Raw genomic sequence first — 13,773 nt, 5'->3', positions numbered from 1 at the left:
GGTGGTAGCGGTGGAAAGCATTCATCTTATCATTTGGTAAAAAGCCAAGGCCAAGATTTGTCACTTTCTAAGCTTTTACATGTGCAATTTGGGACCACGGATTAAACAAAGTTACCAAAACACCCAAAACGGTATCCTATTTTATAAAAATTAAATCACTCAATTCTTTCAATATTCAGAATTTCAAAATGCTTAATAATTAATTCATATTGTTTTAATTACTTTTAATTAATGAACGTCCTTAACAAGAGTACACCACTATTCATATATATATTTTTTATCTTAAAATAATTGCATAAAGGATTGGTTTGATAAAATAAAACTATACCGCATAATGTGAAAACAAAGTCAAATTACAGAGTCTTAAATGAAAATTCTTCTTTGCATGAATGAAGGGGCTAAATGTGAAATAACAAAAAAAAGGCGAAATAATGATGTAACGTTCATCTTCTTGCTCTTTTTTTTTAATAAATAAATAAATAAATATATATATATATATATATTATTTTATTTTTTGATAATCGGGAGAGAACACTTTTTTTTTCCAGCAATTTTTCCCTCCTGCAGTAAAACTATAAATTGTTCAAGACCTTATCTTTCGCTTTCCATCTCTCTCCCTCTCTCGATTTTTACAGTAGCTGTAGAATCCCAGAAACTGATAGCCTTTGTTCTGTTTCTTTCCTCATCATCGTTTTCCCGAGAAATCGATCTCAAGAGGAAAGAAAGTTCCTTTTTTTGGTCATACTAAAGTTGTGTAGAAGATAAGAGAAAGCTTTCGCGTCGATTTTCTCCTTTTACTCGAGCTGAAAGCCTGAAAGCCGGTTTCGTGAATTTTCTCTCGTTTTCTGTAACTTTCTCGGGAAAATTTACAGAGTAAGGGGGCAGGAAAATAAGAGAATTGAATAACGACAAGAGTCTCCCCATTACTCTTATCCGTATACATCATCACTTTCTTTTTCTCAGTTTATTTCATCCAATATCTTCCTTCACTTTCCCGAGAACGTTTCGAGAAGAAACGACGTAAGATAGAGAAATCCCGGAAAAAAACCCGACCCAGAAAGCCAAACTCAACTTTCTATCCTTTCCCGTGATTCTCCCGAGGAAACAAAAGCAAAAACGAACCTGAGAAATGCTGAGCGGAGGAAATGGGTCCGTTTGGATGGAAGACAAAGACGAAAACGAGGAATCTGCTTCATGGGCAAGAGCCAACAACAAGGACAATGGTGGAAACAGAGAGGAGATGAACTCTCTGGCGAATTTCAAATCTATGCTCGAGGTTGAAGACGAGTGGTACCTACCATTCTCGCCGAATCTCGGTGACCCAGAGAATCTTCTGCTCCAAGCCGTGGATTCTTCGTCGTCATGCTCTCCATCGTCATCTGTTTTCAACAATCTCGCAGACCCATCTTCTCAGGGACAGTTCATCATGGCGCCGAAACCCACAATCTCCTCTCTCCTAGCCGTCGTCTCTAACAACCCTTTAGACCCATCATTCGATTTGAGCGAACTAGGGTTTCTAGGTAGTCAAAACCTCGCAACAGGAGCTTCTCAGAATCTGGAGAACAGGGTACTGGGAAATTTCGGTGACTTGGGTTCCAACAATCTGGGCTTAACCAGTTTCCGCTCCGCCAGTCAGTTCCCAGGTTCCCGGATGATCCAATTCCCGGAATCTGGATCTGGGTTCTCGGGATTTCGAGGTTTCGATGAGAATGGTGGGGATGCTTTGTTCATGAACAGGTCTAAGTTGCTAAGACCGCTCGAGACATTCCCTTCTGTGGGAGCACAACCGACCCTGTTTCAGAAGAGAGCTGCTGCTTTGAGGAAGAATCTTGCAGAAACTGGAGGCAGTTCGGCGACATTGGGCGTGTCGGTGGGATCTGTTGAAAGGGACAAAGGGAAGAAGAAGATGGGGAAGGAGATGGAGAAGAAGAGGAAAATCAGCAACATTGACGATTTGGATGAATTCAGCTGTGGTGATGCTTCTGCTCTGAACTATGATTCTGATGAAATCATGGAGAATATTAACAGGGTCAAGGAGATTGGCAAGAATGGTGGGAACAACTCGAATGGGAATAGTACAGTGACAGGAGAAGGAGATCACAAGGGGAAGAAGAAAGGATTGCCGGCCAAGAATCTAATGGCGGAGAGACGGAGGAGGAAGAAACTCAATGACAGGCTCTATATGCTCAGATCTGTTGTCCCAAAGATCAGCAAAGTAAGCATTGTTCTCTGTGTTTCTTTCTTCCTTTCCCATGAATGAGTTTCTGTTTATGTTTCTTTGAAGAAGATCATGCTGAAATGTGATGATCCTTTTTAGTGTCTGCATTAACTTTTGTCACAAGATACAACTCAGAGAATGATCTTTTTAGAAATCTTTTGCCATTGCATACTGGTTTATGGACCATAAGGTGCAATGATCAAACGTTTTGAATCATTTCATGAAAGGCTTTTGATTGAATCTCGAAAGCATCTGCGGATGAATCTTGAAAAAGGATGTGATATATGGATGGATGTTGGCAGATGGATAGAGCATCGATACTCGGAGACGCAATAGAATACCTGAAGGAACTTCTGAAGAAGATCAACGATCTCCACAACGAGCTGGAAACATCGACGCCTTCTTCACTCACAACGAGCTTTCACCCTCTAACTCCGACACCAGCTACTCTGCCTACTCATGTCAAGGATGAGATCGGGCCTCGACCCTTGCCTCCCCTCACTGCTACTAATAATGCTAACCCTCACCCTGCAAGGGTAGGATTCTTGCTCTGCATAGTGTTTATTATTTTAGATGAAGTATGTATATGTATGAATATGGGTTTTATGTATGTTATTGGAATAGGTGGAGGTGAGGGCAAGGGAAGGGAGAGGAGTGAACATACACATGTACTGGGGAAGAAGACCTGGTCTTCTCCTCTCCACAATGAGGGCTTTGGACAACCTTGGACTTGACATCCAACAAGCTGTCATTAGCTGCTTCAATGGCTTCTCCATGGACATATTTCGCGCCGAGGTATGATGTCTCACTAAGAATAGTAACAATGGGATAATATCTCTTAATAACATCTGATATGGTTCATGTCATGAACTTGGACCCTCCTTCCAAAAATTCAAATGATTTAAGCTAATGGTGTTTATATGATCAGCAATGCAAGGAAGAAGATGTTCATCCTGATCAGATCAAAGCTGTTCTCTTGGATTCTGCTGGCTTCCATGGCGTCTTGTGAGAATTGCGAAAAGTTAAGTGTCGGAGGAAAAAGACTTGTGCCTTTGTCGTTTGTTTTTTTTTACAGTGGAAAATGGTTTAAAAAAAAATTGTACCCTTGTGGTTGGTTTTAGTGGACCCATGATTTTTAGTTATTTTTTTATATTTTAAGCACTATATTCTTCTTTTAATTTAAAACGGTCCAAAGTTTCAAGATGTTTCTAAAGAAATAATAAGGAAAATTGATATGGGGAAAAAATAAGACATTATCAATTACCAGTAGTGATTTTTTTTTTTTTGGCAAGATAATAAATAATTGTAAACGACCTAATAAGTCCTTTACTCACTACCATTTCTGAAAGTTTGTGAACAAAAATTTACCACGTGTGTAAATAAATGTGACCTGTGAAAAAAAGAACAAGAGATGAAAATATTTGGGCCTATTAAAATAGAATACCACGTTTGGGCTTTATCCATAGCGAGCCCATTTTGAGAGTAATTTGACAAAGGCAGTGATAGAATCACAGATCGGTGGCTCACCCGCAACGGTGGGCCCACCAGAGCGAAAAACTCCCCATATCTTATCCAAGATAACGATAAGGCGCCAAACAGTGTATAGGAAAAAAAAACATTTTTTTCTCTTCTCTTCGCTTCTCTGTCTAACAATGGCGTTTGCTCCTTCCCTATCATCGTGTTCCTCAGTCTCTCAGTTCCTTCCTAGGTTCCCGAACGCCATTAGATCCATCAATGTACCTTCTGGGACCAGCAGCAGAGCGAGGATCCTCACCACCGTCGTTGCCGCCTCCGTCACTGACCTTACCGGCGTCGACAGCACGACCATAGCCGTCGTCGGCGGTGGATCGATGGCGGCGCTCGCGGCGGTGATATCGCTGACGGATCCGGAGAGACGGCGACGTATGCAGGCGGAGGAGGTCGGCGGCGGCGACAAGGAGGTAGTGAGGGAGTACTTCAACAGCACCGGGTTCGAGCGGTGGCGGAAGATATATGGCGAGACTGACGAAGTGAACCGAGTTCAGAAGGACATTCGACTCGGACACTCGAAGACGGTGGAGAACACGTTGATGATGTTGACGGAGGAAAGTTCGTTGGCCGGAGTTACGGTCTGCGACGCCGGCTGTGGAACCGGGTCTCTGTCGATTCCACTCGCTAAGGAAGGTGCGATCGTCTCTGCTAGTGATATATCTGCAGCCATGGTTGCTGAAGCCGAGAAGAAGGTGAGAATTCGAGCTACTGACTGTTGCATTTGGGGATTGTACTCGAACTTTTCCTAGGAAGGTTGTAGCTGAGAGTGAGATCAAAATTCAAAAATGGTGGATTCTGATGCTCTAGTACTCAGGAGGTTTTTGGGATATAGGTTGAAACAACGGTAGATTGGAAACCTGGTTTGAACCCTAGAAATGCAGAATCAGAAGCTCTGATATACAAGATTTAGCTCATATAGTCATATTCCTGGATGATATAGCTGATTTCCAACGGTATCGTTTGATGAATTGCTGCAGGCAAAAGAGCAACTCCCACCGGGGAGTTTGCCGAGATTTGAAGTGAAGGACCTAGAGAGCGTAAGCGGGAAGTATGACACAGTTATATGCCTTGATGTTCTGATACATTACCCTCAAAACAAAGCAGACGCCATGATCGCCCACCTCGCTTCACTGGCAGAGAAGAGACTCATTCTTAGTTTCGCCCCAAAGACGATTTACTATGATCTCTTAAAGCGGGTAGGAGAGCTTTTCCCGGGGCCTTCAAAGGCAACTAGGGCTTATCTCCATTCAGAGGCCGATGTCGAAAGAGCATTGCAAAAGGTTGGATGGAAAATAAGGAAGAGAGGACTCATCACCACTCAGTTCTACTTTGCCAAGCTCGTCGAAGCTGTTCCTTCCTAGAAGACTTAGAAATTAGGTCAGTTTTTCGGGGTTTATACTTGGAAAATTTTCTTTCTTGCTTTCTATATCAGTGTATCCAAGTGCAATATCGTGAATTCGTAACCTCGCTGAGAGTGTTCATTTGCAAATCTCTAACCGGAAACCTTGAAACTTGCCCGGGGAGAGATTCGATAAAGTATCTTACTCGAGCCTTCTCCATGCGCATGCAGGCCATGGACGTTTCGTTGTTCAATATCAGATGTGTAATATATAAGATTCTGAACTTGGGGATGGATAGGAAAGGAGGGTCAATCTTATTTTGAAAGCATGTAGTCCTCCTGACAGGATGATGAATCTTTCATCAATGGAAACAGGCAATAGAAAACTCGGAATCTTGAAAAGTCTCCATTCTTCTTGTTCTTCTGTTGTATGTCGGTATAACTTTTCAGCGATTTCCGGGATAGCTGGGAAGCTTCAAGGTGTGCACTTTCAACATTTTGTTATTACTCTCATCACATTGATCAACCTTTACAGATTTTGTTCATTTGACCATTCTCCTTCCACCTCACCAGTAAGAACAGTTTATGATCTGTATACACTATTGTTTTCTCCCCATTCTTATGATTGTGTTTTTGATATCTCTCTTTTTCGAATGCAGATTGAGAAAATGATATCTGGGTTGGGATTTTTACCTGACCCAGTTGGTGGATCTTTAGCTTTCCTTTTCAGCCTCCCCCCCCCCCCTTGATTGAGAAAATGATATCTGGGTTGGGATTTTTACCTGACCCAGTTGGTGGATCTTTATCTTTCCTTTCCCCCCCCCCCCCCCCCCTTCTGTAGATATTCCCTCTCCCCCGTCCCTCTCCACATCCATGGCATTGTTCTCATCATCAGCAGCAGCAGCAGCAGCAGCATCAATGCCCATTTCACCTAGAAACTCATTCCATGGCCGCCCTCTCAACTCCATTTTCCTGTTTCACACTTGTCCACTTCGTATTTCCCCTTTAACATTACCATCGTTTCATGAATCACCCACTTTGGGTTTCTACCCTTTCTTTCTTCTCCATGGCTTCTTCTTCTATCTACTACTTCTACTTCTTTTGGTTTTGTATTCGAATCAATTTTCCACCATGTTTTATAACATTAATGGTGGTTCAAAATTTGATTTTTTTTGGGTGATCTTGTGAGGGAGACACGGAATCATTCATATAAATTGTGAAATATGCGATTTGTTTGTGATTGTCCCTAACAGAATAGAATCTCAAATATGGAATGGCCAGCTTTGGGTTTTTCTTTCCTTGGATGGAAGTCCAAAGGTCTTCATACCTCATTTTAATTTGTCAAATATAATAACTTTTCTTCATTTAGGACCAATGGTTAGGATGCTTACATATAATAACAGAATCTCATGTAATAACTTTCCTTTAATGAAGAGCTTTGCCCATAAAAACATGATAAAGCTTTTTTGATTAGTTGAAATTTGTGATTCTTGGAATATTCCATATCCATGCATATGTATGTATATATGTGTGTATGTGCCAAAAAAAAAAGTATGATTCATGCTTGGTATATAGGTAGGAAAAAAAGCTCTTTAAGATGCCTCTTTAATTTTAGTTTTCTTTTTAAGGATTTAGCGTCTAGGGCCAGACAATCAGTTAGGATTCGACACGTGGAGACGTTTATCTTTTAGATGTATATATATTGTGGACATTAGAAACTACAAATATGGACCTTGTATTCGTCTCAAACTTGTATCGGTGGTTAGGACTCTCATAATAGGTAGCAAAATTCTCATGCAACGTACGAATCTATGGATATAATACTATTAAATATTAAATCACAATAGTTATTTTATGAAACGAAATTGAAAAAAAAAATAAAGAACAATAAGGGAAAAAAAATATGTGGAGGAGGAAGAAGGGCAAAAGAGTCCAAAAACTGTCAGAGAAAAGAAGTGATGGAACTGCAACTGCTTCCGCTGTAATAAGTAGTCAGTTACACCGAATCTTCTGTCTTTTCCCCCTAAACATGAAACTCGTTTCTCCCCTCCCCCACATATATACACACACACACACACATATATACACCTCTTCTTCGATATTCAAGATTTAATTGGGATACGCTCAAGCGGCTCAACTCTATACAAAAACAATTATTTTTTTAAAAAATCGCATATAAATGTTTAAACTTTTTTAAAAATCTCAAATAAATATTTAAATTATAAATTTTTTATATAAATATCTTAACTTTTCAAAAATCATTTATAAATATATATATTTTTGAAAAAATTTCAAATCAATTCAAAGTCAGATATTTTTTAAATAAAAATAGTCAATATCGTTAACCTAATTTAGATTTATTTAATTTATTTTTAAAAGTTTAGATATTTTTATATATTTTAAATAAAAATTCAAATATTCATATAGAAATTTTATAATTCAAATATATATATATATATATATATATATATATTTTACTGAGGGGGAGAGACATATAAACTTTGTTTTTTTTCATAAGATATATACACATATATTATATATATACAGTCAATAACAATCATTGTATTTTCATGGCGAGGCTCAATTAATATAAACTTTGAGGAAAGATATAATAATCCCATCTATCGGTATACCATATTTTCTACGAATATATCAAACTAAGAGAATGCGAGAATATTTTTTTGCAATTCTCATAATATAAAAAAACGTACGTATGTAAACGAGTGCGAAACTTAGGTCCCTCTCGACTATATTTCCTTTTTTATTCAATTAATTGTAAAATTTGACTTTGTGTTCTTCGAATACAAAACAAATAGAAAAAAAAAAAAGAATTTTTTTTTTCTATGAAGCAATCAAGCACCACTCAAAGACATCCACGTTTCGAGTTTCAATTCCAAATGTCACTGTTCCGTTCAGAAGGTTTGAGTGATTGATAACCTTCGCGAGTTGTCCCTTTCCTACGTTTGGTTTTATATCAAACTCAATCATTATTCATGTCTTAATTGCACATTAACTAAATTTAATTACTGTTATGTTTACTTTCAAACAAACCAACTTTATTTTGAATTACTAGTGAATACTTTTCATAGTCACGTTTATTCACGAACTAATATGGATGCTTTATTAATTAGAATATTACTAAAAAAGAATTGTCTTTCTTTTTGGGATTTAATGATTGTAAATGGTAACCAATTGAGTAGAAATGATTCATAGATTTACAAAAAAAAAACGTTGGTTTAAATATGTAAGGAAAAGTTTTTTTTTTAATAACGGAGGACTCCTAGCCGCTACCATTCGGACGTGCTGACTAGGTAAACTTCCGATCCAAGAACAACCTTTGTATATGGATCATATAAACTCCGAAATTACTTCCCTCCCCACTAGTCAGGATACGAATACTCAACTTCAAGGTGGAGTTAACTCCTACCCCAATCTTGATCACTCGCCCACGATCTGTTGAATAATATGTAAGGAAAAGTTACGTTTATTGAGTTGAAAAAAACAAGTTTATATAATTAAATGAGTTAGGATATTATAAATTTATATTTATATTTAGGTATACGATTTTGAATTTGTAAATTGAAAAGGTTTAGTTTAATTAATTATCGAATAATGATCAAACTTGAATTACGGTAGTATATAACTCTTTTTGGGATGATAGAAATTACGCAATCCGTTGATCATTTCCATGGTATATTTGATGTTTATTTGAAAGAAAAAAAAAACTTTTTTGTTCTGGCCCTAAATATAACTTACAAAAAAAATTATTATGTTATTATGATATATAATTATTAATTTAGTTGCATGATTTTGGGATGATTCTAAAATTTCAGTTATATTACAAAAAATGGTTGTAAATCTTTGCCTCTGATCAAATGGATTTTAATAAGTTCACCGTTTCCACGTGAAGCTTCCATCTTTCACCACCTCTCTCAACATCATTATTATTATTATTATTATTATTATTATTATTATTATTAAATTTGTTATCAATAGTATAATATTACACCTATGCAAAAAATCGTAATCGATATGAAAATTCTTTTTTTTATTTATATAATAGTTGTAAATATATATTCCTTTTTAAAATAAAATATACCTCAAACATACTGGATTTCATTCTATATAGAGACAACGTTATCATAATTTTATTTACTATGTAATAACCATCTAATTTGTTAATGACTATAATATTGGGTATTGTTTTGTAAACCGAATCTCAAATATAATAACAAAATACACGTGTCCACATTAGTTTATATTTCTCTCGTTTTGCTAATTGGATCCTTCTCTCGTATAATATTCTCTGAAATAAAATATACACTGATATTTAATATTTATTCAATAATATTAGCTAACGATTTATTTGAGAATTCTAAATAATTAAATACATGATTGAATGGCGTGGGACCGACCAATACAGCTCACTTATGATTGTCTTCACATTTTTAGGTGGGTTTACCTAAGCCTACGTGGCACATGTCTCTTCTATTTTTCCTGAATTGTTGAAGAAACTATATTAATATATCTAATATATTGATTTGATGGCAATTAGTATGTGAATCCTTGTTTTTAAACTGCATTAAAACATATATTAGCATTATATTTTATGATTTTGTGTACAAATGCGAGTTAAATTAAATTTTTTTTATTGTTTATGTATAACAAATTAATCTCAACATTTTTTCTGGTTTAATGGTGTGGATTATAAATTAAATTACCGTAGAGATACATTCAAGTCAAGCTATTATAAATAGATCATTATAATATTTCTATAGAATATTTGATAATTAAAATATATCGGAGTAAGTATAAGATTACTAACAAATTCTAGTAAATTAATAAAAACATTAGCAAGACTTACAACTTGCAAGGAACCAAACCTTCCCTAGAAGAAAAACAAGTACTTGATCAAATAATTCCTATATATATATACACTCTGTCATTATATAATTTTGATCATATTTGGAAACGACATATATTAATATCATACATTTTAGTCCTTTGCAATTATATAATATATATAATTTAAAAAATTATATAATAAATAGAGTAAGTTGAATAGTAATTAAACGTGCTTGTCCAATTTTGATATGATTTTTATTCATCAATTTTTTATATTTTTAATTAAAATTTTGTAAATTTGAAGACCCGAAAAATTAAAGTTACATTAATAAAAAATAAGAATATTATTTCAAAAACCCTATTTTTTATATTTAATATATAATACTTTTCCTGACTCGCTCACGCACCGCCGCATATTCACGTGTCGGAATTTCACGCGCCTGTCGCGTTCGCTGAAGGGCATAGTTGTAAATGAAGGAAAGTACGTGGAGTGTATTGTAATTAAATAATTTTTCTCATTAAATCCGAAAAATAAAATAAATAAAACAAGGAAAAAAGATAGCCAATAGAATAAAAGGATTTAGTTCCAGAAATCGGAAAACATAGGCAGTACACCGCACGTGCGCATTTCATGGACAAGATATATTTTCGTTCACATTTTCTTGTCCCTGTTTTTTTCTAATTTCATTTATAAATTATTTTCTGTACCTAATTTGCCAATAACTAAAAAAAATACCAAACTTGTGACCCAATTCTTTTCGTTGATTACCTAATATTTTTCCTTTTTAACCCGAGTTCAGTTTTTCTCATGAATTTCTTACATTTTAATTCATATATATATATAAATATAATTATTATTACTATTAAATTCAATCTATCATTGTTATTATTGTCGTCTCTCATTATAACAGTTGATTCATTATAAACCAAATAATAAAAAGTATAATATGATGAAACATTATATACACAATTGCTCCTTTTATTAAATGAATGATTTTAAATAAATAATATAATATTTAAAGTATTTTTTAAATAATTTTGAATGTTATATAAAATTTTCATAATTTCCAACACATTTAACTGTATATATATATATATATATTGTTTTACGTTACTCATATTTGAAAAACATGTTTTATTTAAAGATTCGGGGAGGTGATTTTTAATAAAAGAATCTTCAAATAATATTGCCCTCCACGTGTTAGGTGGCTTAGGTTTATTCATTTAATTAAAAATAAAACTATTTTCTATACATATTCTTAATTTTTTGGACAAAAGCTTATGATATTATATCAAATATCATATGTTATATGTATGTATCTAACGCTATATTAAACTTGTTATTATTACATAGATATTAGATACAGTGTCATATATACATATATGTGTGTGTGTTGTGTGTATCTTTGACTGAAAAGAAAGGATTCAAGCGAGTGAAGCGGCTCCTGACTCCAAAGTCCAACCACACACCCGCTCCTCCAAATTTCCGTTAACTGACGGCGTTAGTCATTTTCAATCTATTTAATTTTAAATAGAAAAAGGGTGAAGGGCTTCGTGTTTCAAGGCGACGGGTCTGATTTTAGTTGCCTTGCCGTTTTATCCACACCGCGTTACACGTTATCCTATCCTGCTCCTTCCCTCTTTTATTCCCTTTTTTTTTTGTTCTTTCTCCAACAAAAAAAGAAAAAAAAGAAAAAAAAACAGCGCTTCCATTCTCTCTCTCTTCAACCATTTGAATCCGAGCGTCCGGCGAGCGGAATCTCGCCGGGATCTTGCTTAGATTGTCGCCGGAATTCTCGTCCCAGCCGTTTCCGGCCATGCAGGACGTTGGATGAGAGGGGGAAATTTGATTTTTCCAATTTCTTTATTTTTTCATCCGAATTTTGCTTTGATCCTCGAAGGAGAGAGAGATCACCGGTAATTTTGCTTCGTTTTTATCTCTCTCGCCCGAACTTCCCCTGGATCTTCATCTCTGCCTGTGGCGAGGGATGAGTTCAGGAGAGAGAAGAGAGAGAGAGATGTACCTTTGATCTTGTCGGTTTTCCCTTTTCTTTAATTTTTTCCCATTAAAATATTCTGCCGGTGATCATTAGATAGAAGAAAAAAACAAAAAGAGCGAAGAGAAAAAAAAATCGTTTCCCTGGTGGTTTCTCTCTCTTATACGGTGGAGTAATTTAGCTTGCAATGCAGGGAAAAGATGCTAAGATCCTGTGCTGTTTCTTCGTTTCCTTTGCCTAGGGTTTCTCATCCCTCTTTCTCATCAACTTCATCTCTCCTGTTTGTTCTGTTCTGAAGAGAGAGAGAGAGAGAGAGCATTCAAACAAGCAATAGCATGCCCGGTAAGCCCTTTTTTCTTATCAAGTTTGATACTGGAGATTTAGGGTTCGTGGATTTTTCTCTATACCCTGTTGCGAGGAATTATGGATTTTGGTGGATCGGATGGGGACTTGGGCTGAAATTGAGCTCCTTAGAGTTTTGAGATTTCTGGAGATTGAATTGCCCCCAAAAGCTCCGTTTGTTGATCATTTCAATTTATTTGTTTAGAATTGTTTGAATTATTTAAAGCTTACCTAGTTATCTGTGGGGATCTTGGCATTATTTATGGAGATTTTCCTGTGAAGATGGAAATTTGGCTGTTTGGGACTTTAAATTATGCAACTTTCGTGTTTGATTTCTCATGCTTTGTAAGATGCTGCTGTTTTAAGTTCAAAATTTTAACTCCCTTTTTAGGAATTCAATTTCTTCAAGTCGTGTTTTTGAAGCACATGGGGTTTAAGTTTTGTCCAATGATTTAAACATTTAATCTTATTGGTTGTAACTTGTAACTTTGCAGCTTTCTCTAAGACAAAATGTGCGCAAATCTTAATAGTTGGAGTGAAGAATGCATCTGAAATTTCCCATGTTTCTTTCTTTACATGTTTTGAGTAGGACTCAGTGCCATGGCATTTGAACTTGTTGACTTCTATTCTTTTCAGGAGAAGAGTTGCGGTTGTTCACGTGAAGAGCAATTTAGAAAATTAATCTATATTTCTTTTGAGGGATCATTTGGTTTGTACAATGCCTTCTCAGACAATGGATCCGAGGGGTGTTTCTGCGCCAACCCACTATTATGAAGAAATTTTCACTAATTCTGAGGTACTCTTACGCTCCATGCAGATCGTGAAACATGGTCTCTCGAAACTGCTTCTTTTCTGTTATTGAATACCCCTTCAGTTTGACCATTTTGTTTTTGTTGGGCAGAGGCACATTGGTTATCGGAAGCCGGACAGTGTACCTCATGGCCAAGGTAAGAACCCTCTGCTTTCATTTTCTGCACCAGAAAGACTACCATTTCATTTGGTTTGGTGGTGAGTGACATTTTTGGGAATTGGGATGCCAAATCTTGGTGTTAAAGTTTTCAGGTTTTTGTGGTCTTTTATGGCAGTTTCAGTTTATTTAGTCTTTTGCACTCAATGTAAGGTCTGCCATAAGTTTTTTTTTCCTGGCTAAGCATTGTCTCTGCTGTTTCCAGTCTGAAAGGTAGCCCAAAGTGGTAAAAATTGGTTACACACTACGGGCGTAAGTGGAATGTAGTCGAAAATGGTAACATAAATCAAATTGACAAAAGATAGAATGAAGATATTAAATAGTAAAAGGTTTACCATATTTCTACTCTTTAAAAGCCATATTGCTTAGAACTGCAACAACAACCTTACTTCATCTGCTATGTTGTTTGATGTGTAAGTTCTCATGATTAATTTTTGTTTGAACCTGTGTACTGCCGGTACTTATGTTACATCTCCATTATTTTATACGAGTAGATTTATCAGTTTTCCCCTTCCATTTCGGATTTGTCGTGTAG

The 13,773-nt window shown here is 35.8% G+C and overlaps 3 protein-coding genes across 5 annotated transcripts in view; all 3 read left to right on the top strand.

Moving 5' to 3' along the window:
• The first annotated feature begins 604 nt into the window (after positions 1–604).
• On the top strand, positions 605–3,379 carry LOC104811560 (transcription factor ICE1-like). The gene is made up of 4 exons (XM_010538283.2): positions 605–2,215; positions 2,521–2,754; positions 2,843–3,013; positions 3,147–3,379. The coding sequence occupies exons 1-4, from the start codon at positions 1,130–1,132 to the stop codon at positions 3,225–3,227; spliced, it is 1,572 nt and encodes a 523-aa protein (XP_010536585.1). The 5' UTR covers positions 605–1,129; the 3' UTR covers positions 3,228–3,379.
• A 423-nt stretch (positions 3,380–3,802) lies between these two features.
• Positions 3,803–5,507, top strand: LOC104811559 (magnesium protoporphyrin IX methyltransferase, chloroplastic). 2 transcript variants are annotated; one of them, XM_010538281.2, is made up of 3 exons: positions 3,803–4,440; positions 4,726–5,125; positions 5,319–5,507. In XM_010538281.2, exons 1-2 carry the CDS (start codon positions 3,871–3,873, stop codon positions 5,107–5,109), a joined length of 954 nt encoding a protein of 317 aa, XP_010536583.1. In that variant the 5' UTR covers positions 3,803–3,870; the 3' UTR covers positions 5,110–5,125; positions 5,319–5,507. The 2 variants fall into 2 exon arrangements, with proteins under 2 accessions (XP_010536583.1, XP_010536581.1); XM_010538279.2 differs by having other exon boundaries at positions 4,726–5,489.
• A 6,003-nt stretch (positions 5,508–11,510) lies between these two features.
• The window catches only part of LOC104811558 (protein MEI2-like 4), a 6,838-nt gene continuing 4,575 nt past the window's right edge, over positions 11,511–13,773 (top strand). For both annotated transcript variants that reach the window (XM_010538278.2, XM_010538277.2), the window contains exons 1-3: positions 11,511–12,271; positions 12,908–13,067; positions 13,173–13,218. In XM_010538278.2, the coding sequence (XP_010536580.1) occupies positions 12,990–13,067; positions 13,173–13,218 (124 nt within the window). In that variant the 5' untranslated portion in view covers positions 11,511–12,271; positions 12,908–12,989. The remainder of the gene's footprint in view (positions 12,272–12,907; positions 13,068–13,172; positions 13,219–13,773) is intronic.

This window comes from Tarenaya hassleriana, unplaced genomic scaffold (genome assembly GCF_000463585.1).
Source record: "Tarenaya hassleriana unplaced genomic scaffold, ASM46358v1 Cleome2, whole genome shotgun sequence".
Taxonomy (NCBI): Eukaryota; Viridiplantae; Streptophyta; class Magnoliopsida; order Brassicales; family Cleomaceae; genus Tarenaya; species Tarenaya hassleriana.
This window is presented reverse-complemented; position numbering and strand designations above follow the sequence as displayed.

What these genes read in the sequence shown, in the direction of transcription:
- LOC104811559 (XM_010538281.2), top strand. Translation starts at nt 3,871, where the DNA reads ATGGCGTTTGCTCCTTCCCTATCATCGTGTTCCTCAGTCTCTCAGTTC. An exon ending in TTGCTGAAGCCGAGAAGAAG is followed by an intron (nt 4,441 to 4,725) that starts GTGAGAATTCGA and finishes GAATTGCTGCAG; the next exon opens with GCAAAAGAGCAACTCCCACC.
- LOC104811560 (XM_010538283.2), top strand. Translation starts at nt 1,130, where the DNA reads ATGCTGAGCGGAGGAAATGGGTCCGTTTGGATGGAAGACAAAGACGAA. An exon ending in TTGTCCCAAAGATCAGCAAA is followed by an intron (nt 2,216 to 2,520) that starts GTAAGCATTGTT and finishes GGATGTTGGCAG; the next exon opens with ATGGATAGAGCATCGATACT. An exon ending in TGGACATATTTCGCGCCGAG is followed by an intron (nt 3,014 to 3,146) that starts GTATGATGTCTC and finishes TTATATGATCAG; the next exon opens with CAATGCAAGGAAGAAGATGT.